General features: G+C 36.5%; 2 protein-coding genes across 2 annotated transcripts in view; one reads left to right on the top strand and one right to left on the bottom strand.

The window, feature by feature from the left end:
* mast3b (microtubule associated serine/threonine kinase 3b) overlaps window positions 1–12163 on the top strand; it is a 50503-nt gene extending 38340 nt beyond the window's left edge. Inside the window, exons 22-27 of the mRNA XM_073825341.1 lie at window positions 2458–2658; window positions 2774–3000; window positions 3090–3212; window positions 5567–5703; window positions 6700–6881; window positions 7715–12163. Coding sequence (XP_073681442.1) covers window positions 2458–2658; window positions 2774–3000; window positions 3090–3212; window positions 5567–5703; window positions 6700–6881; window positions 7715–8676 — 1832 coding nt within the window. The 3' untranslated portion in view covers window positions 8677–12163. The remainder of the gene's footprint in view (window positions 1–2457; window positions 2659–2773; window positions 3001–3089; window positions 3213–5566; window positions 5704–6699; window positions 6882–7714) is intronic.
* Window positions 12164–18923: 6760 nt separating this feature from the next.
* The window catches only part of abcb11b (ATP-binding cassette, sub-family B (MDR/TAP), member 11b), a 31751-nt gene continuing 24536 nt past the window's right edge, over window positions 18924–26138 (bottom strand). The window contains exons 24-29 of the mRNA XM_073825305.1: window positions 24274–24515; window positions 24037–24193; window positions 22002–22199; window positions 21699–21905; window positions 19576–19722; window positions 18924–19488 (exon numbers count right to left, since the gene is read on the bottom strand). Coding sequence (XP_073681406.1) covers window positions 19288–19488; window positions 19576–19722; window positions 21699–21905; window positions 22002–22199; window positions 24037–24193; window positions 24274–24515 — 1152 coding nt within the window. The 3' untranslated portion in view covers window positions 18924–19287. The remainder of the gene's footprint in view (window positions 19489–19575; window positions 19723–21698; window positions 21906–22001; window positions 22200–24036; window positions 24194–24273; window positions 24516–26138) is intronic.

Genomic DNA, 26138 nt, shown 5'->3' with positions numbered 1-26138 from the left:
TTCTGAAACTGATATTTACACAAGCTGAAAAATGAATAAATAAGCTTTCCATTAATGTATTTCTCGTTAGGATAGGATAATATTTGGCCGAGATACTATTTGAAAATCTGGAATCTGAGGGTGCCAAAAAATCTAAATATTGAGAAAATCACCTTTAAATTTGTCCTATATCAAAAATTAAGTTGTGATTATATTTACGGTAGGAAATTGACAAAATATCTACATGGAACATGATCTTTACTTGATATCCTAATGATTTTTGGCATAAAAGAAAAATTGGTAATTTTGACCCATACAATGTATTTTTGGCTATTGCTACAAATATACCTGTTCTGCTTAAGACTGGTTTTGTGGTCCAGGGTTACATATGAAAAACAGTTGAGTACATTTTTTTTCAGGATTCGTTGATGAACAGAAAGATCCAAAGATCAGCATTTATCTAAAATAAAAAGCTTTTGTAACATTATACACTACAACATTGAAAAGCTTGTAGTCAGTATCAATTTTTTTTCTATAAGAAATTATATAAAGTAGGGCTGTCAAAATTAACGTGTTAATAACTCGTTAGCGCAAATTCATTTTAACGGCACTAATTTAATTAACGCGCCATTAATGCAGCGCGCATTTTCTGTTTGACCCACTACCTAGCCCATAGTTAAAGAAATGGATGCACAATGTTGCCAACCTAGCGAAAAGTGTCTAGCAACAATACATAAACACATAATTGGACAAACCTAATATAGTTTCTGAGGCTCTCCGGTTTTGCCGAATGAGCGCGAGGTCTCTAAATGCGTGCGCATCTCTCTCTCTTTATATCTGCGTCTGCTCTGTTCAGCGAGCGGCAGAGGAGCAGCGCTTTCAGTTAAACCAGATATTATGTTGCTTCCAGTGCTTGAAGTGGGCCGGTACGCAGGCACGTCTGTATTTTATCCTTTTGCGTACTTGCGTACCGGCACTTCTGCCATATTTAATGAATGCAAGCGGAGTCGGTCTACGTTATTGGTGCTGTGGGGTTGATGCGTAAAGCTACATACAAGTATGGAAGCGAAAACGGCGTATTAAATGCATGTCAAACACATGCATAATTGCATATCATATGCACGCCAAAGTTAATTTCAGCTTATTAATAGCACGCCAAATAGAAACAGAAAATGGTGCTAGTGCACATTTTCATGAGACCAGGCTCTCGAATAACGAAAACAATACCTTAAAAAATAAAAGAAGCAGTTTTTTGGGATCACATAACTTTAAACGGGTAAACTCCTAAAAAGTCAAAGGATCGTGAAGGCATTCAAACAGGAAGTTAAAAACAACGATAATAATGCAGGGAATAGTGACTCATGTCCAGATGCCTGTAAATTATTATTTTCAGTGATTGAATCATGATCATAATGATCAAGGTTTTTTTTTTCAGTTATTATTTCATATTACTTTGGTTGTCTGATAACAGAAATACTAAATTACAACAATGGAAACAGTTTTGTTGAGAACTTGGCTGCATCGATTTACTGTATGTGGGCACCAAGAGGCAAACAAATGTAATAATAAATGTACATTTTGCATGTTCAGAAGAAGTGAGCTGCCCTGTCCTGCAAATAATATAAACAGGCTTGTGTAAGTAAATTGCTCAGTGCAAAGAAAGAGAAGTAATGGGAACCTGGTATTTCTATGTTCTTTTTTTCCCCCATGTGTCGAATAGACATGAACAAGTTATTTGAAAAACATCTATGACCTCTGAAACATGTCCAGTCTTCATCTTCTATGTGGAGTATGGTTTCACTAATAATAAACACATATTTGCTTAAAGCATTTGTCCATGCCAATGTTGATTAGAGTATTAAAAACTTTAAAAAGTATTAATTTAAAGGAACATTTACAACAGATAAAAATGTGCGATTAATCGCGAGTTAACTCATGACAACCATGCGATTAATCGCGATTAAAAAAATAAATAAAAAATAATCGATTGACAGCCCTAATATAAAGTAATACTTTTATTTAGCAAGGATGCTTTAAATTGATCAAAAGTGATGATAAAGACATTTATAATGTTACAAAAGATTTTTATTTCAGATGAATGCTGTTCTTCTGATTTTTTTTTTTTTTATTCATCAAAGAAACCTGAAAAAATTCTACTCAGCTGTTTTCAACAACATAATAATAATAATAAATATTTTTGAACAGCAAATCAGAATATTAGAATGATTTCTGAAGGATCATGTGACACTGAAGACTGGAATACACAGGAATAAATGACATTTTAAAATACAAAAAAATATATATTTAAAATAAAATACTTACTGTTCCAAAAACTTTTGACTGGTAGTGTGTATTTGACTCTAAATGTGTTATAACTGTGTCTCCTAGCGATGTTCATATTAAAGTCCACCTAAATATAATAACATTGTGCTACATTCACTAGAGTAGTGTTTTGATGCAAACCTTTTAATTCTGCAGCTGAAGTTGTTGTCTCCAACCTGCGACGAATCCGGCTACGTAGCAACAGCACAGGAACGAAGCACTCATCACCAAGGGAACAAGGGAGTCCTCAGTGCTTCGGAAACCAGCTGGATACGCCCGACAGACAGCGACTCTCGCCAGGACGCAAAGTCCCCAAATCTGCCTCTGTGTCCACCCTCTCGCTCATCATCACGCCAGGTCAGACCCTAAACATAGTCACCAATACACAGCGTTGATAAAATAAATTTAAATTTGTCGTTTTTGCTTCATTTATATTATTTTTGTGACTTTTTCTCTTCTTCCTCTTCCTCAGATGATGGGAGTGGCAGCCTGCAGGCGCGCTCTATTTCCCCTCGATCGTTTTCCTCGAACCCGTCATCCCGAGACTCCTCCCCCAACCGAGACCTGTCACTCAGCATCAGCAGGCTCCGCCCCCCTATCATCATCCACAGCTCTGGGAAGAAATACGGCTTCACCCTGCAGACCATTCGAGTGTACATGGGGACCAGCGACATCTACACTATACACCACATGGTCTCGGTGAGCGGAATTCACTCCTAAAGCATCTTATTAGAACACTAGGCTTTAAAGGTGCTTATTGGCCTGTTTCTTCTTGCTCTTTCTGTCAGGGTGTGGAGGAGAGCAGCCCTGCCCATGAGGCTGGACTGCGAGCAGGTGATTTGATCACTCATGTGAATGGAGAGTCTGTGCAGGGTCTAGTGCACACAGAGATGATGGAGCTGCTTTTGAAGGTATTTGAACAGAAGCATGCTGGGATTCACTGAACCATTCAAAGTAGATCATAGACATTGTCGTTTGAAGAATTTCACAGAAAACGACCACTTCAAAACCCATAATTGAAGCTTTACAGTGATTTTTACCAAGGTTAAAGACATAGTTCACCCAGAAATGAGAATCACCCTTAAGCTGTCCTAAGTGTATATGACTTTCTTCTTTCAGACGAATGCAATTGAAGTTATATTAAAAAATGTCTTGGCTCTTCCAAACTTTATAATGGCAGTGAATGGCTGTTGAGATTTTGAAGTCCAAAAAACAGCATTCATCCATCATAAAAAGTACTCCACATTGCTCCAGTGGGTTAATAAAGGATTTCTGAAGTGAATCGATGCGTTTGTGTGTGAAAAATGTCCATATTCATCCATGTTTTGTTTTGCTCTCTTCTCTGCACTTTTGCATACGTCATCCTCTTTCGTGAACGTGCGTACGACAGTTAGCAGAAGCTAAAGATTATGGTTTATAAAGTTTTAAATATGGATATTTTTCATACACTATCGCATCAATTCACTTCAGATGTCCTTTATTAACCCTTCAATGTCGCGTGGAGCACTTTTTATGATGGATGGATGCAGTTTTTGTCAGCTTCAAAATCTCAACAGCCATTCACTGCCATTAAAAAGGCTGGAAGAGCCAAGACATATTTTTTATATAACTCTAATTGATTTCTTTTGAAAGAAGAAAGTCATATACACCTAGGATGGCTTAATAAATCAAGGATAGATCAAGGGGTAATTTTTATTTTTGGGTGAACTGTCCCTTTAAGGCTTGTTAATGCAAATAATATTTTCTTTTATATATATTTCTTTAATTTTTATTTAAAAAAATTCTTTATATTGAAAAATTAGGAACTGTTTAAGATTTGGCACTATTTATTTATTAATTTCATAATTGAAAGTGGCAAAAAGAAAAAAAATATATATATATGTGACCCTGGACCACAAAACCAGTCTTAAGTCGCTGGGGTATATTTGTAGCAATAGCCAAAAATGCATTGCATGGGTCAAAATTTTTGATTTTTCTTTTATGCCAAAAATCATTAAGAAATTAAGTAAAGTTCGTGTTCCATGATGATTTTTTGTAAAATTCCTACTGTAAACATATAAAAATGTAATTTTTGGTTTGTAATATGCATTAAGAACCTAATTTGGACAACTTTAAAGGTGATTTTCTCAGTCTTTTTGATTTTTTTGCATCCTCAGATTTCTGATTTCAAATAGATGTATCTCGGCCAAATATTGTCCTATCCTAACAAACCATACATCAATAGAAAGCTTATTTATTGAGCTTTCATATGATGTATAAATCGTTTTGTCAAATTTAACCTTATGACTGGTTTTGTGGTCCAGGGTCACATATTATTGTTTTTTATTTTTTTGTGTAGTTATATGCAGGTTTTTATTTAAACCTGACGAGTAGAAATATTTAAATATTTATTTTTTTAATTCATATTTTTTAATTATAAAATGGAAAGTATATTTCTATTCAGCACCATTTCTAGGTCACTTATCCAATTAGAAAATGGCAAAAAAATATTTTGTTAAATGTCTTTATAAAAAATGTTTTGAAAACATTTTTGCATATAACTAAGTAATATTAAATTTTATTTAAGATTTTGACAAAGCTAATGAGTTAATTGATGTAATGTTTATTGCATCATATAGGGTTTTTTATTTGAACTTTGAAACGAACTTTTATATTTATATATATATATATATATATATATAAAGTCATAAGTGTCAATTTTCTGAAATTGATATTCATACGCAAATGAAAAGCTTATTTATTCAGTTTTCAGATTATGTATTTCTCGTTAGGATAGGACAACATTTGGCTGAGATGCAGCTATTTGAAAATCTGGAATCTGAGGTTGCAAAAAAAAAATCTGTTCAAGTTGTCCAAATGAAGTTCTTAGCGATGCATATCACTAATCAAAAATTAGGTTTTGATATATTTACGGTAGGAAATTTACCAAATATCTTAATGGAACATGAACTTAATATCCTAATGATTTTCGGCATAAAAGAAAAATTGATCATTTTGACCCATACAATGTATTGTTGGCTATTGCTATAAATATACCCGTGCTACTTCAGACTGGTTTTGTGTCCAGGTCCAGGGTCACGTATATTTTGTTCTTGGTAGTTCAAGTTGCATTATTACTAATAAATTTTTTTATTTTTTTGTCAAAATTGAATTCCAACTAGTAACTGCAAGATTATTAGATAAGTTAAAAGATAAATTGGTTTGCTATAAAATGTGAGAAGGCAAAGATTGCTTTTGTGTTCATGTTTGTCCTCTTAATACACAGAGCGGTAACCAGGTGTCGCTGCAGACTATCGCGCTGGAGGACACTTCTATTAAAGTTGGGCCAGCACGCAAGCGCAGCTGTAAAGGAAAGATGGCCCGCCGCACTAAGAGGAGCAAATGGAAGGACAGCCAGGACCGGTCAGGAGAACTCATTTTTAAGCTCTCATATTACATGGACAATGCAATATACACTGCCAGTCAAAAGTTTTTGAAAAGTAAGATTTTTAATGTTTTTAAAAGAAGCCTCTTCTGCTCGCCAAGACTGCATTTATTTGATCCAAAGTACAGCAAAAACAGTAATATTGGGAAATATTTTTACTATATAAAGTAACTGTTTCTGTTTGAATATATTTAAAAATGTCATCTATTCCTGTGATTTCAAAGATTTCACACGAACCTTCAGAAATCTTTGATATTCTAAATTTGCTGCTCAAAAAACATTTATTATTATTATTATTATTATTATTATGTTGAAAACAGCTGAGTAGAATTTTTTTCAGGTTTCTTTGGTTAGAAAAACAGCATTTATTTGAAATAGAAATCTTTTGTAACATTATAAATGTCCTTTTCATCACTTTTAATCAATTTAAAGCATCCTTGGTAAATAAAGTATAAGATACATGCTGATCTTTGGATTGTGAAAAAAATGTACTCAGCTTTTTTAAATATTGATAATAATTGAACAGCAAATCAGCATATTAAAATCATGTGACGCTGAAGACTGGAGTAATGATGCTGAAATTTCAGCTTTGATCACAGAAATTTTAAAATGTATTCAAATAGAAAACATTTAAAATCATAAAAATATTAGAAAAATTGTATTGTTTTTGCTGTACTTTGTATCAAATAAATAAAGGCTTGGTGGGCAGAAGATACTTCTTTAAAAACATAAAAAATCTTACTGTTCAAAACTTTTGATTGGTAGTGTATAATGCCTCTGCATACATAATACAATTGAATGAATGCAAATTAGATGCACATATAATTGCTGAAATTGAATTAACATTTATTTTACACTGTTTACTCAGCAGAAAGTATTTAATATCCTTTGACAGCTTAGTAGGCATGGTTACTGGCTGATGTTTTTTTTTTTTTGTTTGTTGTTAATCTGAACAATGTGTGGTATTCTCTCAGGAGGCGCAACATGCTGAAGAAATTGTCCAAACAGAGCACAGTCATGCACAGTAGCCGCAGTTTCTCCTCTGGCCTGCATCACTCAGTGTCCTCCAGCGAGAGTCTGCCGGGATCTCCCACCCACAGCCTGTCCTCCGGACCCACCACACCCTGCCGGAGCCCCGTTCCCGACCACACCACCGGTATGACCTGACTTTAACACAATATGGAACATTAATAACTCTTTAACTATTTCTAGATCACTTAATCAATTAGAAAATGGCAAAAATACTTGTATTTCTTTCAAGAAATGTAAATTTTACTTATAGTGATATATGCAAAATATTTAAGTTTTATTTCAACCAGGAAATATTGTATGTTTTGTAAATTGAGGAGCTATTTAAGATTTTGCACTATTTCTAGGTCACTTATTTTTTAATAAAAAAAATGACAAAATATTTTCTTAAATATTTATTTAAAGAAATGTAAATATTCCTGTGGCGATACCAGTAGAATATCTCACGGTTCTCAACCAATCAGATTTGAGAACCAGAACGAACTGTTGTGTATGTATGTGTGTGTGTGTGTGTGTGTGTGTGTGTGTGTGTGTGTGTGTGTGTGTGTGTATATATATAATATATATATATATTATAATTATTATTAATTTTATTTTTTGTTTTATTTTTTACATTTTTCTACATATAGGTAAAATTTTAAGATTCTGCTTGATTTCCAGTGCACTTATAAATTAGAAAATTACAATAATTAATTATAATTTATGTATAATGGTTATTGTATTATGCATTTTTTATTTAATCCTGGAAATAAACTTGCATTAATATTTAAATATTTATTTCTTTTTTTTTGTTTGTTTTCTTAATGTTTTAAGTTATTTTTATTGAATAATTCTATATTATAAATTGAGAAAATGTCCAAGATTCTGCACTATTTCTGGTTCACTTATTTTATTAGAAAAATGCTAGAAAGTTTGTTGAACACGAGTTTATATTGTTACAAACATTTGTCATCCGTTCAGATGCCAGCCTGCCCCAGAACGCCTCTCCATGCTCCAGCTCTCCGAGTTCACCAGCGGTCCAAATGCGGCCCAGCTCTCTGCACGGCCTCGGCTCTAAACTCAGCAACCAGCGCTACACTAAAGTGGGGAGACGAAAGTCAACCAGCAGTATCCCGCCCTCGCCTCTAGCCTGCACCTCCTCGCCACAGGCCCTGTCCCCTCAGCGCTCCCCCTCTCCCCTACCCAGCATCTCCAAAACCCTCCACTCCTTCCACGGCAAGACCCTCTCGCCCCCCACCATCATTCGGCACGTGGTCCGACCCCGAAGTGCAGAACCTCCACGTTCCCCTCTGCTGAAGAGAGTCCAGTCTGCGGAGAAACTCTCGGGTGCTCTTTTCGCAGACAAAAAGCCTCACGCAACCCGCAGACACACGCTGGAGGTCCCACACTGCGAGGTGGACGTCCCGGGAGACGGAGAGGTGGAAGTGGCCTGCGGTGCGACCTATACGGCGGATCACGGCAGGCTGGGCGGGTACCTGTGCGCCCAGAGATTGAGGGACTGGCCTGGAGAACGCATGGAGCAGATTGTTGTAATGCGCAAGCTGAATCTCTCCGAGCGCCGAGATTCCTTTAAGAAGCAAGAAGCCGTGCAGGAAGTGAGCTTTGATGAACCAGACGACAGGGCTCCGCAGATACCCGCTCAGTCGGCCACGTCCGCTGGCGCAAGGCCCAAGCAGATGATGGGCGAAACGCAGTCGGAAGAGGAGTGCATGGCGAGGAGGAATCCGCTGGTTCCCCAAATCGCCGTGCAGGGATCAGAAAGCGAGGAAGCGGATGACTGGAGGCTTTGCTCGGATGAAGACGAGGAAGAGGTTGAGGAAAACGCGTTGCGTATTCCGAATCGAGCTGACAAAGAAGACGCCGAGACAATCGCAGATGCGGCGAAACCGAGTCCAGAAAAAAGCAAACTGAAGGAGAGATAAACGACTGAAGACTGTTACATAGCCGCAGGCTTCTCAACGCACCCGCTGAGATGTTTGTTGCCGCGCGTAATTACCGAGCGGAGTATTTTATTAGCGCGTAAATGGAAGTAAGCTAGTCTTATGCAGGGAAATATTTAAGCTTTTTTATTTATAAGTACACTGGAGACGTACTGTTGGCCAAAAAAGAAACTCAACGGTTGCTACAACATTTTTCTCACCTTCTGTGAACCTGTCGAGGGAAGCTTGATTTTTCTATGAAAATGTGCAAATGCTTCAAAATCATTTCATCCTTTGAGAGCTTTTCATTTTTGCACCAACTTTGTGTGATTTTTTTTTTTTTTTTTTTTTTTTTTTTTTTTTTTTTAAAGCTACGAGTTTAAGTGGAGTTGGCATGTGCCCCTTTCATGTATTATTTCACCATCTCAGAGCGTTTGAAATGATACGTGTGAAGGAAAAGGTTTCAACTGTGGAAACTTTTTTTCAAGTACCTTGACATGTGGTGTGTGTTGGTCAAGGTGTATTGTTTGAATTTGTGCATTGAAACGGATATACCGTTGAAGTCGTTAACATACACCTTGCAGATTTGCAAAATGTTAATTGTTTTACCAAAATAAGAGGGATCATGCAAAATGCATGTTATATTTTTTAGTACTGATCTGAATGAGATATTTCACATGAAATTAGTTTACATATAGACCACAAGAGAAAATAATAGTTGAATTTATAAAGGTTTACATGCACCTGATTCTTAATACTGTGTTTTTGTTTGGTCATAGTAGTTCATGAGTCCCTTGTTTGTCCTGAACAAATTAGGTCCCACAAATTCTGTTTTTTCAGCATTTTTGTGTATTTGAACCCTTTCCAACAATGACTGTATGATTTTGAGATTTATCTTTTCACACTGAGGACAACTGAGGGACTCATGCGACTATTACAGAAGGTTCAAACGCTCACCGATGCTCCAGAAGGAAACACTATGCATTAAGAGCTGGGGGGGTGAAAACTTTTGAATTTGAAGATCAGGGTAAATTTCACTTTCTTGGCTTCTGGAAAACATTTAAGTATCTTCTGTAACTTCTGAAGGACAGTACTAAATGAAATATATATATATATATATAATATTTTGACAAAATAAGAAAAATCTATGCATTCTCATTCCGTTCAGAAGTTTTCAGGTAACTGTATCAAGAATCAACTTTTGAACAGGGTCATTTTTATAAATTCATCTATTATTTTCTCTTACTATATGTAAACATATTTTATGTGAAGTATCTTATTCAGGTCAGTACTAAACAAAAAATAACATGCATTTTGTATGATAATTAACATTTTGCAGATTCTCCAAGGTATATGTAAACTTTTGACTTTAACTGTATTTTACCATTTTTTTGTTTGTTTTTTAAGATAATTTTAAGGTTGTTTTTAATTCTGTTGTAATTTACTCACCCTCAAGTCATTCCAAACCTGTATGAGTTTCTTTCTTATGCTGAACACGAAAGATGATATTCTGAAAACAGTTTCTAGTCCCCATTAATTTCCTTAGTGTTTTTTTCCCTTTCACACTATGGAAGTCAATGGGGACCAACAACCATTTGGTTACCCACATTCTTCAAAATATCTTCTTTTGTGTTCAGCAGAAGTAAAAAACTCATACAAGTTTGGGGAAAAACGTGGCAGTGAGTAAATGATGACAGAGTTTTCATTTCTGGATGAACATCCAAAATCCAAACAACATCCATTAAATATTAAAGGGATAGTTACCCAAAAATGAACATTCTGTCATTAATTACTCACTCTCATGTTGTTTCCAAACCCGTAAGACCTTCGTCCATCTTCAGAACACAAATGAAGATATTTTTGATGAAATCCGACAGATAGACGGCAAGCAACTAGAAAACAAAAATAATGACTTTATTCTAAAAACCTTTTTTTTTTTTCTTCTGTGTCTGTCATGCGTTCACGAGAGTATCACGACTGGGTTCTATGTCAGAACACATTGTGGTACTCTCGTGAACGCACGTCGAGGACACAGAATAGAAGAAATTGTTGAACTAAGTCATTATTTTTGTTTTTCTTTGCACACAAAGTATTTTCATAGTTTCTTAACATTACGGTTGAACCGCTGATGTCACATGGACTGTTTTAACAATGTCCTTATTACCTTTCTGGGCCTTGAGTGTTTGTTGCATTGCTGTCTACGCAGGGTCAGAAAGCTCTCGGATTTCATCAAAAACATCTTCATTTGTGTTCCAAAGATGAACGAAGGTCTTACGGGTTTGCAATAACATGGGGATGAGTAATTAATGACAGAATTTTTATTTTTGCGTATCTCTTTACGGTGCATTTTCAGCTCCCACAATTATTTTTTGCATGTCTTTAGTTTTCCTTAAATATTATTCCAATTTTTTTTCACCTAGCTTTGCATGTTGTTTACTTGCAGTCTAAAAAAAGTTCATAGGTGCTAAGATGAACGGGCTCACAGACACCTCTAAAGTAGTAAAGCATGCAGTCACACCTACTAACTGGAACTTACTCACGTGTGCACAAACCACAGCATCACAAGTTTTCCATGGAACGTTGGCCTGTCGGAAGTCCTCACAAGCTTTTGTACTTGGAATAATGTTTACATTTTTTATATATATATATATTTGAATTTCTACTGTGCGAGGGGATCTGTATGGCCTGTTTTTAACTGAACTGAAGTCAGTGGGTGGAGGTTTTAGCTAGTTTGCGGTTTTAAAGTTCGGTGTGATGTCGTTGCAAACGTCAGACTGGATGTTTTTGTGTTCATAAGCATGACTCTCTTCCAAAACACTTTTTCTAAGTTGAATATGTCGTTATTTGAATCTAATAAGACAGTATTTTTATTGCATGAGAAGGTGCAATTGGATGTTGTCAGTCAGTCAGGATTTTATTTGTAGGACAGCACATGACAAGTCGGTTTTATTTGAGGTTTATTGTTAATTGCGACCTCGCTGTAACTTTTTTAATCGGGCTGCTGTAATCGTAAGCAAGACGGAATTGTGTCCATTTTAATAGGCTGTATTTTTCTGCCTGTCAGCTGACCGATTGCATGCTGCATGTTAAGTGAATACACCGTACACGTTGGCATGGCATCCTGAGTGCAATATGTGTTTAACGGGCCAGTATAACCAAGCCTTTGAATTACAGTAATGTTATTAAAAGCTTTATGTTATGCAGACCCCGTTGTGACATTTTATCCCTCTGTAATCACAGACTTTAGTGGATGAAGTGTTTGTCGTGTCGTATTCAGACGATGTATTCACACTAGAGCTTCGTGGCACTGGAAATCCATCATCTATATCCTGATGTGCTGATGCTTTCTTCCATTTTTCCAGAATTGTCAAGATTGATTATTGGTATGTGTTTGTAAAAAAAATAATAATAATAATACTTTTTATAAATATTTTTTAATGTTATAACTGTTTGTCTGATGCTGTTTTGTAATAAATCATTCACTGGTTAAGAGGGAAAGTCACTGACTTTTGTTTTTCTTTACAAAGCGCATTTTATATGTGAGCTATATATCAGCCCGGCTGTGATTCGGCCGTATATGGATAATAAATAGTATTTATTAATATTTGGTAATGAGAAGTGGATTTTTTTTGTAAGTGAGTCAGTTGTAAGGACATTTATATTGAAAGAGACTGAAACAGGGTTGTAAACAAGGAAGTTATTTTTACTTTCAGCAACAGCTTGTAAGACTCAGCCAAAAAATGCACTGAGCAGCGCTGTCATCGGAAATCACCCTTAACAGATGAAAGGATAATACGATAAAGATATCGCTTTCCTCAGCAGACATTCAAACAAATGTTTAATTGTAAATATGAGATTGATCTGAAGAATGAATGCTGTATCAGATGCAGGTAATCACACTCGCTCAGTCCATCTCTCTCTCTCTTAATACTCTAATCTACATAATACATTGAGCTTTTTTAAATACAGTAATACAATAGCACTGTCTCTACACCAGGTGTGACCACAACACAACAGCTTGAGTCTGTCTGTACTGGATGCGACAAGCGACCGTTGCAAATCATTTGAACTTTGTGTCAGTATGTCATTATTAGAATGAGGCATCAGTTTACTGTCTGGGATTTGTCATGTCGTGCTGTGCCACTTGCCTCCGGTGTAGACATGGTGTAAGCTTTCATTGAAGCAATGTTTCAAGTTCTAAAGTGACATTTTTGAATCTGTAAAAGAGGGTTGGGCTCATCTGTTAGAGGCCATTCACACCAAACATGTTTTTTTTTAATTGTTTTCCTGTGTAAACATACACTTTGCAGTATCTCATGCATGGTACAACATTTAAAATTACTGGAGTTAAGCACGAAATAAGAAAAATGTATACATTCTCATTCCATTCAGAGTTCAGACTTTTTTCTCAGTTGCAAGTTACAAACTCATTATTGCGTGATATAAACTTGCAATTGCAAGAAAAAAAACGTAGAATTGTGAGATTTAAACTCTCAACTCGGAGTGGGAAAAAAAAATATTCTCAGAATTCTCTTAGAGTTTATATCTTGCAATTCTTTAAGCAATTGCGAGTTATAAAGTATAAATTCTGAGATATAAACTTGAAATTCTGAGAACATTTCTCGTTTTTCCTCACAGAATTTGACTTTGTAATTTGCAATTGTGAGTTTATATCTCAATTCTGAGAAAGTTTAAAATTTTGAGAAAAAAGTCAGAACTGTGAGATACAAACTCGCATTTGTGATAAAGTCACAATTGCAAGTTTTTATCTCGCAACTCTGACTTTATTTCTCGCAATTGCAAGTTTATATGACTGTATAACTCACAGTTGTGTTTATATCACACAATTCTGACTTTTTTTGTCTCGCAATTCTGAGAAAAAGAGTTGTCTGATAAAAACTCTACATTACCTTCAGTCATGGCCTAGTGGTTAGAGAGTCTGACTTGTAACCCAAAGCTTGCGGGTTTAAGTCTGCATACCAGCAGCGATTGTGAGTGGGGGGAGTGAATGTCCAGCCCTCTCTTCCACCCTCAATACCACGACTGAGGTGAGACCCTTGAGGAAGGCACAGAACCCCTAACTACATCCCCGGGTGCCGCAGCAAAAATGGCTGCCCACTGCTCTGGGTGCAAAAATTAAGGTTTTTCAGGAAAGCATTCCAGGATTTTTCTCCATTAAGTGGACCTCAGTGGTGGCCAATGACCAATGTTGAAAGTCCAAACTGCAGTTTCAATGCAGCTTCAAAGGGCTCTGCACAATCCCAGCCGAGGAATAAAGGTCTTATCCAGTGAAACAATTGGTAATTTTCTAAAAAAAAAAAAATTAAATGTAGCCTAAATACCTTTTAACCGCAAATGCTCGTCTCGCATTACGCAATCACAGTGTTGACCCAGTGTTTACAAAGTGAACGTGCAAAGAAAGTCAAGCGCCATTTACAAAAAAAAGGTTAAACAACAATATTGGAAGATTTTGAAGTTGGAGGAGAAAATGAGATGGAGTTTTTCGCCCTACCCTACCTTTTTGTAGGTACACAAATGAAGAACTAACTGCATGTGATCTTTCCAACATGATTATGTAATGCGTAAATTCAAGCTAATGAACGACGAGCATTTGTGGTTAAAAAAAAGTCTATAATTATTTATTTATTTCAGAAAATGGCAGATCGTTTCACTAGATAAGACCTTATTCCTTGGTTGGGATCATGTAGAGCAGAGGTCTCAAACTCAACTCCTAGAGGGCCACAGCTCTGCAGAGTTTAGCCCCAACCAGTTCCAACTTACACCTGCTTGAAAGTTTCTAATAATTCTGAAGACCTTGATCATGTGTGTTTGATTAGAGTTGGAGCTAAAAAGTACAGAGCTGTGGCCCTCCAGGAATTAAGTTTGAGATCAGTGAAGTAGAGCCTTTTAAAGTTACATTGAAACCTCAATTTGGACCTTCATAGTTGGCCACCACTGAAGTCCACTATGGAGAAAAATCCTGGAATGTGTTCCTCAAAATCCTTAATTTCTTTTCAACTGATAAAAGAAAGACCTGAGAAATTACGAATTTCTTACGAAATGAACAGATTCTTTAAGAGTGATTCCCACATGGGAAACACTGCGACTGGCCCACACAAATGGTTGTTGGATCATTTAGTTAAGTTCCCAGATTCACATTTTTGAATCTGTCAATGTTTAACCTGACTTGTCACATTGTTTGCTTTTGAGTGGATGAAACCATGTACTTTGGCCATTTCTAAACATCTGTACTGAGTTCCACTGCACAAGTCCCTCTTCATGTTTGACCTACTAAGAAGACCAGAATAAAGCATTTAAGCATGGGAAATCATCCCTGCACCCCATCTCCAGCAACTATAGACAGTATTTACAGGGTGGCCGAGGACGGTGGGATCCTCCCTGACATCACTCTTGATGGGACGGTGGCAAACCTCCTGTCCCTCAATTCCAGCACTGCGCTCAACCTGCAATATGCAGCCGTCCAGCAAAGCCTGACCACAGACCAGCTCGCAGCTTTAGACTCCAACCTCACCTCTATTTTCGGACAGAGCACAAACGTATCTTACGGAGGCGTCGGGGTAGTGGCGCTTGCTTTATCTTTCCTTCTCGAAGCTCTAGTATCCAGTATTGTCGGTAAGATGGACGGTGCAACCACAAACCCGTTTAAGAAGCCGTTCGGATTGGATAACTCTTCAGAAATTGGCAGCATTGCGAGTGAGTATCTCAAGCTGGTTTCTAAGAAAGCCAATAATGTTGACGAAATGGGAGAAATAACTGAACTCTATGATCAGAAGCTGAAATACGCTCTGATCGAGCTTTACGAGAGCATGACTGTGGATCATCAGTTGAACACAAATAGCATCAAGCAGTGGATCAATGGAGCGGCGATCCACCTGCACATGAGGATTCACGGGATTCGTTTGGCATCCGTCCCTAAAGGCACGGCCGAATCGCTGCGCTTGTCTTACCGAACGGGGTTGGGGAGGTTAATCCAGCTCTACACGGGTTACTTGAGGCAGTATGTAAGAGAACGGTCCACCACACCAGGTCCTCCGGTAAAGGCGGGATTCTTAATCATCGAACCCGGTAAGAAGGTCAGACACCGCGTGGTCCACAACTCTTGCCAATCACAGGCTATTGCCTCTGCGGTTATGGCCCGAATTTTATCTGCACAGAATTTTGGAAAGACAGAACGATTTTTTGATGAAGCTGGACAAATCTTAGACCGTTTGCTTCAACAGAGAGACACTTTTGAACTTCACAGACAACAGTGAATGAAATCATAACTGGATGTGGACCTCCTCTGAGGTGATTCATTGAGCTGTTTTTTCTGATACTGCATATACTTTGTTTAAACACTACATTCTTAAACTACAAAACATCTGCTGTTTTTGTTTGTAAGTTTGAATACCATTATCATTATGCTATCTATGCTATATCTAAGTGCTTGATGTATTAGCATAACTTAAGCTTACTGTTAATAAATACGCTGAAACCAGTGTCTTGGTGTTGTGTAATACAGTAATTATTTTATTCTTGTGTTGCTTACTTTTGATCATTTCAAGTAGCAGAAATGCAAGAAATATGTGACCCTGGACCACAAAACCAGTCTTAAGTAGCATGGTTTATATTTGTAGCAATAGCCAAAAATAAAGTGTTTGGGTCAAAATGATTGATTTGTCTTTCATGCCAAAAATCATTGGGATGTTAAGTAAAGATAATGTTCCATTAAAATATTTTGTCAATTTCCTACTGTAAATATATCAAAACTTAATTTTTGATTAGTAATATGCATTGTTAAGAACTTTAAAGGCGATTTTCTCAGTATTTTGATTTTTTTGCACCCTCGATTCCAGATTTTCAAATAGTTGTATCTTGATCGAATATTGTCCTATCCTAACAAACCATACATCAGTGCAAAGCTTATTTATTCAGCTTTCAAAATTAAAAAAAGGTATCCTTATGACTGGTTTTGTGGTCCAGGATCACATATGCTAGCAATGCTATGTGCTGTATGTATTAGCATTACTTAATGAATAAGCTTACTGTTGATAAATAAATCAGCTAAAACCAGTATTGGTGTTGTGGTGTTATACAGTGCTTATTTTATTCTTGTGTTGCTTATTTTTGATCCTTTCGAGCATCAGAATGCCTCTAGTGTTCATTTCTGAAACTGCAGTGATATGTACTTATTGGTAGGTATTTTGCGACTTTACCAAAGGTACGTTTTCGTCATGAGATCAGGTAGCAACAACAGATGGTTAAGATTAGATTAACCGTCTGGTTAGTATGGTAGAGTTAGTATTGGGTTAGAATTGGTTTGTGTTTCCAAACAAATTGATTATGATCCACAAATTAATGTGAAAAGGTTTACAAATAAGCAAACGAACAAATAAATGAACAAAATCCACAAATATATGTTAGCAGTTTCCCAATAATCAATTAAAGGAATAGTTCACCCAAAAATGAAAATTTGATGTTTATCTGCTTACCCCCAGGGCATCCGAGATGTAGGTGACTTTGTTTCTTCAGGAGAACACAAATGAAGATTTTTAACTCAAATCGCTGCAGTCTGCTAGCCATATAATGGCAGTGGATGGGCACCAAACCTTTAAAAGTAAAAAAAAAAAACATGCACAGACAAATCCAAATTACACCCTGCGGCTTGTGACGATACATTGATGTCCTAAGACATAAAACGATCCGCCAGAGCGCATACACATGTAACGTGTCGGATACTGAGCTCGCGCTTAGGACAGATGGACATTGCTGTGTATCAGAGGTAAATAATGATATAAATACTGTTCAGTTTCTCACAAAAACGGAAATCGTTTCGTGTCTTAGGACATCGATGTATCGTCACGAGTCGCAGGGTGTAATTTGGATTTGTCTGTGCATGATTTTTTTTTACTTTCAAATTTCTGGTGCCCATTCACTGCCATTATATGACTAACAGACTGCAACGGTTTGAGTTAAAAATCTTAGTTTGTGTTCTACTGAAGAAACAGTCACCTACATCTTGGATGCCCTGGGGGTAAGAAGATAAACATCAAATTTTAATTTTTGAGTGAACTATCCCTTTAAATTCACAAATGAAATGATATTTGCAATTTAAAAATATATTTAGAAATGATGACCCAATCATAGAGCACAGTGTAATTGGTTAAAGCTTGAATGTGCTACAATTGTTCAGTGTAATGTTGCCGTCATCTGATTGGCTTTTGTAGAGGGTGGGTGGAGTCCTCTTATTTGTGACTTGATAGAAATAGTTCAAAATCCATAAATGTACACAAAGTGATCCACATATGAATGCTAGGTAGTAGTGTTTGTTATATAAAATCTCATTCCATTTATGAAATAATTTAAACAATTAGTTCACGTTCGGAAAAAAAAATCCTGATAATTTACTTACTCCCATAACATCCAAAATGTTCATGTCTTTTGTTCTTCAGTCGAAAAGAAATGAAGGTTTTTGAGGAAAACATTTCAGGATTTATCTTCATAAAGTGGACTTCAATGGGGATCAACGGGTTAAAAGCAGCTTTAAAGGGTTCTACACGATCCCAGCCGAGGAATAAGGGTCGTATCTAGTGAAACGATCTGCCATTTTCAAAGAAAAAACAAATGTATATACTTTTGAACCACAAATGCACAAATGCGCATTACGTAATCACATTGGAAAGGTCACGTGATGTAGGTAGAAATACCAACGCAGTGTTTACAAAGCAAACATGCAAAGAAAGTCTAATGCCCTTTACAAAAAAAAAAGTTAAAACAACGTCTGACGATTTTGAAGTTGGAGGAGAAAATGAGAATTTTTTTATGAAATGAAAAACACAGACAAAGCATGGCCGTTCCAATGTGAAGACGTGCAGCGCAGAGCTAGTGCAAGATGAGCTTTTGTGGTTAAAAAGTATATAAACTTTTATTTATTTTAATTTTTTTAGAAAATGATGATCGTTTCACTAGATAAGACTCTTATTCCTCGGCTAAGATCGCGTATAGCCCTTTGAAGCTGCACTGAAACTTTAATTTGGACCTTCAATCTGTTGGGCACCATTGAAGTCCACTATATGGAGAAAAAACCTGGAATGTTTTCCTTTAAACTCCTTAATTTCTTTTCAATTGACGTCAGAAAGACGATGACAAGGGGGTGAGTAAATTATCAGGAAATTTTTATCTTGATCTGGAAGCTTCTGCCTTTGAAGTCTCAGGTCATGTGGCCAATAAAGGGTTTGGGATTGTGCACATTCTCTGCTTTTTTGTTTAATCAATAAAATGTTTTATTTGATAGTACATAAATACATTCACTTTGCAATGAATACAACAACAAACGCATCTAAGTTTTTGTTTCCAGCATTCAGTTATTAGATTAGAAGTAATCTTTTCTCGACACGTATGTGTTATGTGTGTGGTTGTTTGTGTACGATAGACTAATACAATTACAGAAATTGAAATGTACACCGTATACTAAGAAATACATTTTCTTTTAAAAAATATGCACTCGAAATTCAGTAAAAATATTTCTGTGCTAAAAGGGCAATGTAATCAGCCAAATATCAGCTGATTTATCATTAAATCTGGATGCAGGAAATCCTGTCTAGTTGTGTAAAATTAGCTGATTGGCGCTCCGGTCGTGACGAGTTTGTAGTACGCGCCCTTCAGGCCCATGAGATAGTCATGCGTGCCCTTCTCGATGACGTAACCCCGTGACATCACAGCTATGATGTCAGAGTTCTGGATAGTGGAGAGACGGTGAGCGATGACGATGCATGTTCTGCCTTCTCTGGCTTTATCCAGCGCCTCCTGTACAGTCTGAAACACAGAGACAAACATACACCTGTATGACTTTTCCTCAATAGGAAGATGCTCTCAAACTCTTGTTCTGGACTTCCTGCTCACCTTCTCACTCTCTGTATCCAGTGCTGAGGTGGCCTCGTCCAGCAGAAGTATTTTGGGATCTCGTATGATCGCCCTGGCTATGGCGATACGCTGCTTTTGACCACGGGATAGCTGGGAACCTTGGGAACCAACATTAGTGTCGTATTTCTGCATCATAGACAGAAAAAAAAAAAAAAAAATATATATATATATATATATATATATATATATATATATATATATATATATATATTTCACACATTTTACATTGATCAGTGTAATTGATTTAGCTGTCCTTTCACAACTGTAGTCTTAAAAATAAAGGTTCCAAAAGGGTGTTTTGCAGTGATGCCATGGAAGAACCATTTTTGGTTCCCCAAAGAACCTTTCAATGAACAGTTCTTAAAGGAGTAGTTCACTTTCAGAACAAATATTTACAGATAATGTACTCACCCCCTTGTCATCCAAGATGTTAATGTCTTTTTTTCTTCAGTCGTGAAGAAATTATGTTTTTTGAGGAAAACATATCAGGATTTCTCTCCATATAATGGACTTCTAAAGTGCCACCGAGTTTGAACTTCCAAAATGCAGTTTAAATGGCTCTAAACGATCCCAGCCAAGGAAGAAGTGTCTTATCTAGCAAAACATTTACAACTTATATACGTTTTAATCCCAAACGTTTGTCTTTTTGTGACGAAAATCTCCCATCTGATTTTCTCCTCCAACTTCAAAATCGTCCTACATCGCTGCAGAAGTACCGACCCAGTGTTTACAAAGTGAACGTGCAAATAAGATCAAACACCCTTTACAAAAAATAAATATAGTATATAAATTGTAATTTATTTTAGAAAATAACTCATCGCTTTGCTAGATAAGACCCTTCTTTCCTCGGCTGTGATCGTTTAGAGCTCTTTGAAGCTGCTTTTTGGAAGTTTAAACTCTGGGGCACCATAGAAGTCCATTATATGGAGAGAAATCCTGAAATGTTTTCCTCAAAAAACATAATCTGAATTCATTTCTGAATTACAGATTCATAAAAATGAGACAAAATAAGATACCCAAAATCCCCTTTGTAAAAACATTTGACTCTAATACAGGTCCTTTTCAAAATATTAGCATATTGTGATAAAGTTCATTATTTTCTGTAATGTACTGATAAACATTAGACTTTCATATATTTTAGATTCATTACACAACTGAAGTAGTTCAAGCCTTTTATTGTTTTAATATTGATGATTTTGGCATACAGCTCATGAAAACCCAAAATTTGTATTAAAAACACTTTTATTGGTCGGATGAAATATGCTAATTTTTTGAGATTTTGGGTTTTCATGAGCTGTATGCCAAAATCATCAATATTAAAACAATAAAAGGCTTGAACTACTTCAGTTGTGTAGTAATGAATCTAAAACATATGAAAGTCTAATGTTTATCAGTACATTTCAAAAAATTAGCATATTGTGATAAAGTTTATTATTTTCTGTAAAGGACTTGTATGTCAAAGAAATTAAACAAGATTTTTTTTGTACTAGAAAAGGTATGCAAATTAGTGCATATTTCATTAAATAATGCCTCATTTGCATATTTCAACCTAACATTTTAGAAAACTTGTAATACAAAAAATGTTTGCAATTATCAATGTAATCAATCATCTGGGTAAGTAAGGTAATAACTATTAGTTCATTTTTTTACTCTATTCACCTGCAGTGTCTCGCTTTAAAAGAACCATTTTGAAGAACATTTTAAAAATCTAAAGAACCTTTTCTGCATTTGAAAGTTTCCATGGATGTTCACGGTTCTTCATAGAACCATTGATGCCAATAAACAACCTTTCTTTTTAAGAGTGTAAAGTAGAGTTTGACACAAAGTGAATGCAACACTAATGCTAATTTCCTCTAATACAGTGGTTCTCAATCCTGGTCCTGGGGGACCCCTGCTCTGCACATTTTGCATCTCTCCCTTATTTATCACACCTGTTGAGATCATCAGCTTGTTAGGAGAGAGATACATAAACTGAACTAACGAGCTGATGATTTCAATCAGGTTTGTTAAATAAGGGAGACATGCAAAATGTGCAGAGCAGGGGTCCCCCAGGACAAGGATTAAGAACCACTGCTCTAATATGAGGATGCCCCATTGAACACCTCAGGAAGTGCCATGACAAAGTCATGCAGCTGGGCCTTCTTGGCTGCGGTGATGACTTGGTCCATGCTGAGTTCGCGCTGATTGTCTCCGTAGCGGATGTTCTCTGCTATACTGCAGTCAAACAGAATTGGCTCCTGAGAGACAATCCCAATCTTAGAGCGCAGGAAAGCAACGTTGACCCGAGAACTTTCATGGCCATCAATGATCTAATTGATAAAGAGCAATGATTAGATTGTGAAATTGACTGATGCAAAAACCTTATTCTAAATATTTGTGAAAGGTCCCGACAAGAGTTTTCTTACCACGCGTCCACTGTTAGGATCGTAGAATCGCTCCAGTAGTTGAACGCTGGTGCTCTTGCCACAGCCGCTGCTGCCCACAAAGGCCAAAGTCTGTCCCGGCCTAACACTCACATTCAGACCATTCAGAACCTGAATATCTGGCCGGGATGGGTACGTGAACTTGCAGTCTATGAACTCAATGTCTCCTTTAAAATTATCCTAAAAGAAAGAGAAAGAGAGAGAGTTTACTGTCATTTTATATGACAGTCAGACTGTCTTACTGTCTGTGCAGAACATTCGCATATTGTTGGTTTGTGGACAGTCATGGCTAAGACAAAGGAGCTCGAGAAAGGGCTATAAGACCATATCTAAATGTTTTCAAGTTCCAGTGGCTACAGTGCAAAGTATTATTAAAAAATACAAGACGTTCCGCACTGTGAAAAATCTCAGAGGACGTGGTCGGAAGCCAAAAGTGACACCTGTGCTGGCCAGGAGGATAGTGAGAGAGGTAAAAAAAGAATCCAAGGATCACCACCAAGGCCATCCTGATGAATCTGGGCTCTGCTGGTGGCAACATCTCAAGGCAGACAGTCCAACGGACACTGCACACCGCTGGGTTCCACGGATGCAGACCAAGGAGGACACCACTTCTCCAGATAAGGCACACAAAAGCCCGCTTGGCCTTTGCAAATGCTCATCTGGACAAAGAAGAAGACTTCTGGTCTTCTGTTTTATGGTCAGATGAAACAAAATTTGAATTGTTTGGCCACAATGATGTAGCCTTCAAAAAGGAGAAGCCTTCAACCCTAAGAACACCATCCCCACTGTCAAACATGGTGGTGGGAACCTAATGTTTTGGGGGTGATTTTCAGCCGGTGGACCAGGGAACCTAATCACAGTAAACAGCACCATGAAAAAGGAGCAATACATCAAAATTCTTAACAACAACATCAGGCAGTCTGCAGAGAAACTTGGCCTTGGGCACCAGTGGACATTTCAACACGACAACGACCCAAAGCACACAGCAAAAGTGGTGAAGAAATGGTTAGCAGACAAAAACATTAACGTTTTGCAGTGGCCCAGCCAGAGTCCTGACTTAAATCCAATTGAGAATCTGTGGAGGGAGCTAAAGATCAGGGTGATGGCAAGGAGACCCTCCAACCTGAAAGAGTTGGAGCTCATGGCTAAAGATGAATGGGCAAAAATACCAGTGGAGACATGCAAAAAGCTGGTCAGCAATTATAGGAAGCATTTTATTGCTGTAATAGCCAATAAAGGCTTTTCTATTGATTACTGAGAAGGGTATAATAAAATTATTATATGAATAATTTTGGACTTTTTGTTCAAATGTAAATAAAAGATGAGTAATATTATTATCTTATTATCTTATTATCTTCTGGGAGACTTCTGTGTCATTTATAATAATAAAAAAACTTGCTGGTTGAATAAAAGTAACTCTAAGTTAATTTAATTTATTTATTAAATGGTTAATAAATATAAAATGGTTCGTAAAAAAAGATATAGCAACTAACTTCAGATTAGTCTGAAGGTCTGAACCGAGTTTGGTTGTTATAAATTTAAAGCTCTAGGTCGGACGAAATACTGACTATATTTTGGCTCAAAAGCAGAAGTTGTTTAAATAGCAGATCAGCGAGGCGGCTTTTTAAAGCCAACTTAATAACTATTTTTTTTTATATTTGAATATATTTTAAAATGTCATTTATTCCTGTGATGCAAAGCTGAATCTTCATCATCATTATTCCAGTCTAGTGTCACATGATCCTTTAGAAATCAGTATTTAATTTATTTTATATTACTTGAATTTGAAGAATTTTTGTCTACTAAGGGAAACTAAAATAAATGCTTAGTGTTTAAAACATTTGTAAACATTTCATTTTACTTTACAATATTTCTAAATGTAATTATTAAAAAGTGCCTAATATGTGTTTTCTTTCTGTCAGCAATGTAGTTTTGACCCAGTGTAACTTATAGCCATGTGTGACAAATTTTCTAGTAAATATGGGCCAAAAACAGTTGGTATTGGTAAGTGAATTACCCATTTGTCTCCTGCATTACTGTAGACACTGATTTTGGGAACACGGTCAAGTAGCTTGAAGAATCGTGCTGCAGAGATCTTGGCTTTGGCGTAGTCTGGTGTGTATGATGACGCTCGACCGAGAGCTGTGCCACTGGTTACAATGGCTGAAATCACCCTGTAGTGACAGAACCTCATCTAATTATGACTGCCATTTACTTCAGAAACCAACAAAACACTGTTTCATTGTTATTTTACCTGAAAACATAACTGAAGTGTAGCCCCTCTTGATAGACCAGGTATCCACCAAATCGATAGGAGGCAGAGTTTGCCATGAAGACCACGCACTGGGAAAACCCATAACAGGCGCCGTAAACATTAGCCTTCTTCAGGGCGGCTTGGTACGGAGCCTCCAGCTGTGCCTCGAACATTTCCACAAACTGACGCTCTTTTCCCAGGCCGGCAATGGTGCGGATGTTACTCAGAGCTTCCCCAGATATCTAAACTCAGAAACAGACAGAGAGACATTCAAAATGCAGGATACAGAAGTATATGGTTTTGGTGATTTTGCTAGAGACAAACTGATGTATTGGCTAATAATTGGTATCTGCCAATAAAATTTTCTGCATTGTTCATCTGCCAGTTATTTTAAATCAGGGCTGATTCTATCCTGTCAATCAAATGGGGGTGGAAAAGCATGTCAGACTACAACTTGTGTGTGAAGAAAATAACGTACTGCAATAATAACACATTAACATAATTTCACTTAAAATATAATGCAGTTAATGCAGTTTCTAGCTGACTCTATGAATTGTATTTCAGTCAAGGGTCGTCAGATCCTCCTACCCACTAATTGCAAAAAGCTTTGTGTTTTGTTACTTTGGATAAGAAACATAGTCTTAGATTCTGTTATTTTATCATGCTATTTTATATGCTGCAGCCTGTTTTTTTTTTTAGCTTGCGGGTTGAATCGTAATCCCCTGCCCTCTCCCAATTTCTACCAAGGTTTTGACCCACTGGAATGCAATTTTGGAGCCATTTTGATAGCCATTTTCCCCTGGAATGCAATTGGGCTAGTTTTGGCTGTGATTGGAGTGGTTTTGTAATGCAGACCTGGCAACCATGATCTCAGGAGCAAACATCTCTTCTTTTAATAGAGTGAAATAAACATGCATAAACATCAGAATGTATGTTAAAAGATACAGTACAACTTACCATAATGTATCGTCTTTCATGTAATCAGTCTTTCAACCGTGGAAAGACATTAAAAACACAACTTGTGATCCCAGTGTCACTTAACGTTACATTTACCTCAGAAAAGTTCAATCTAACATGAAGACAAGGTTTTATTAACCTTATGCAATTGAGTTGTGACAAACGTGGAAGTGCAGTGGAGAGAGCAAAACAAAACACCGGTCACATATTAGAAGTACTATGATGCCGTTTTAGTGCCATGTAAAAAAAAAAAAAAAAAAAAAAAAATATATATATATATAAGATTAAAGTCAAAATATTTCGAGAATAAAGTCGAAATTACGAGAATGAAGTCAAAATGTTTTGAGAATAAAGTAAATATTACAACAATAAAGTTGAAATGTTTAGAGAAAAGTCGAAATGAGAATAAAGTCAAAATGTTTCGAGAATAAAGTAGAAATTACGAGAATGAAGTCGAAATGCTTTGAGAATAAAGTTAAAATTACGATAGTAAAGTCTAAATGTTTTCAGAATAAAGTAGAAATGTTTCGAGAATAAAGATTAAATGTTTCGAGAATAAAGTCGAAATGTTTCGAGAATTAAGTCGAAATGTTTGAGAATAAAGTCGAAATGTTTCGAGAATAAAGTCGAAATGATTCAAAAATAAAGTCGGAATTACAAGAACAGAGTCGAAATGTTTTGAGAATAGAGTAGAAATGTTTCGAGAATAAAGATTAAATGTTTTGAGAATAAAGTCGAAATGTTTGAGAATAAAGTTCGAAATGTTTGAGAATAAAGTCGAAATGTTTCGAGAATAAACTCGAAATGATTCAAAAATAAAGTCGAAATTACGAGAATGAAGTCAAAATGTTTTGAGAATAAAGTAAATATTACAACAATAAAGTTGAAATGTTTAGAGAAAAGTCGAA

Source organism: Garra rufa, chromosome 20, assembly GCF_049309525.1.
Source record: "Garra rufa chromosome 20, GarRuf1.0, whole genome shotgun sequence".
Classification (NCBI taxonomy): domain Eukaryota; kingdom Metazoa; phylum Chordata; class Actinopteri; order Cypriniformes; family Cyprinidae; genus Garra; species Garra rufa.
Note: the sequence above shows the minus strand (reverse complement) of the source record. Positions and strands in the feature narration are given on the sequence as shown.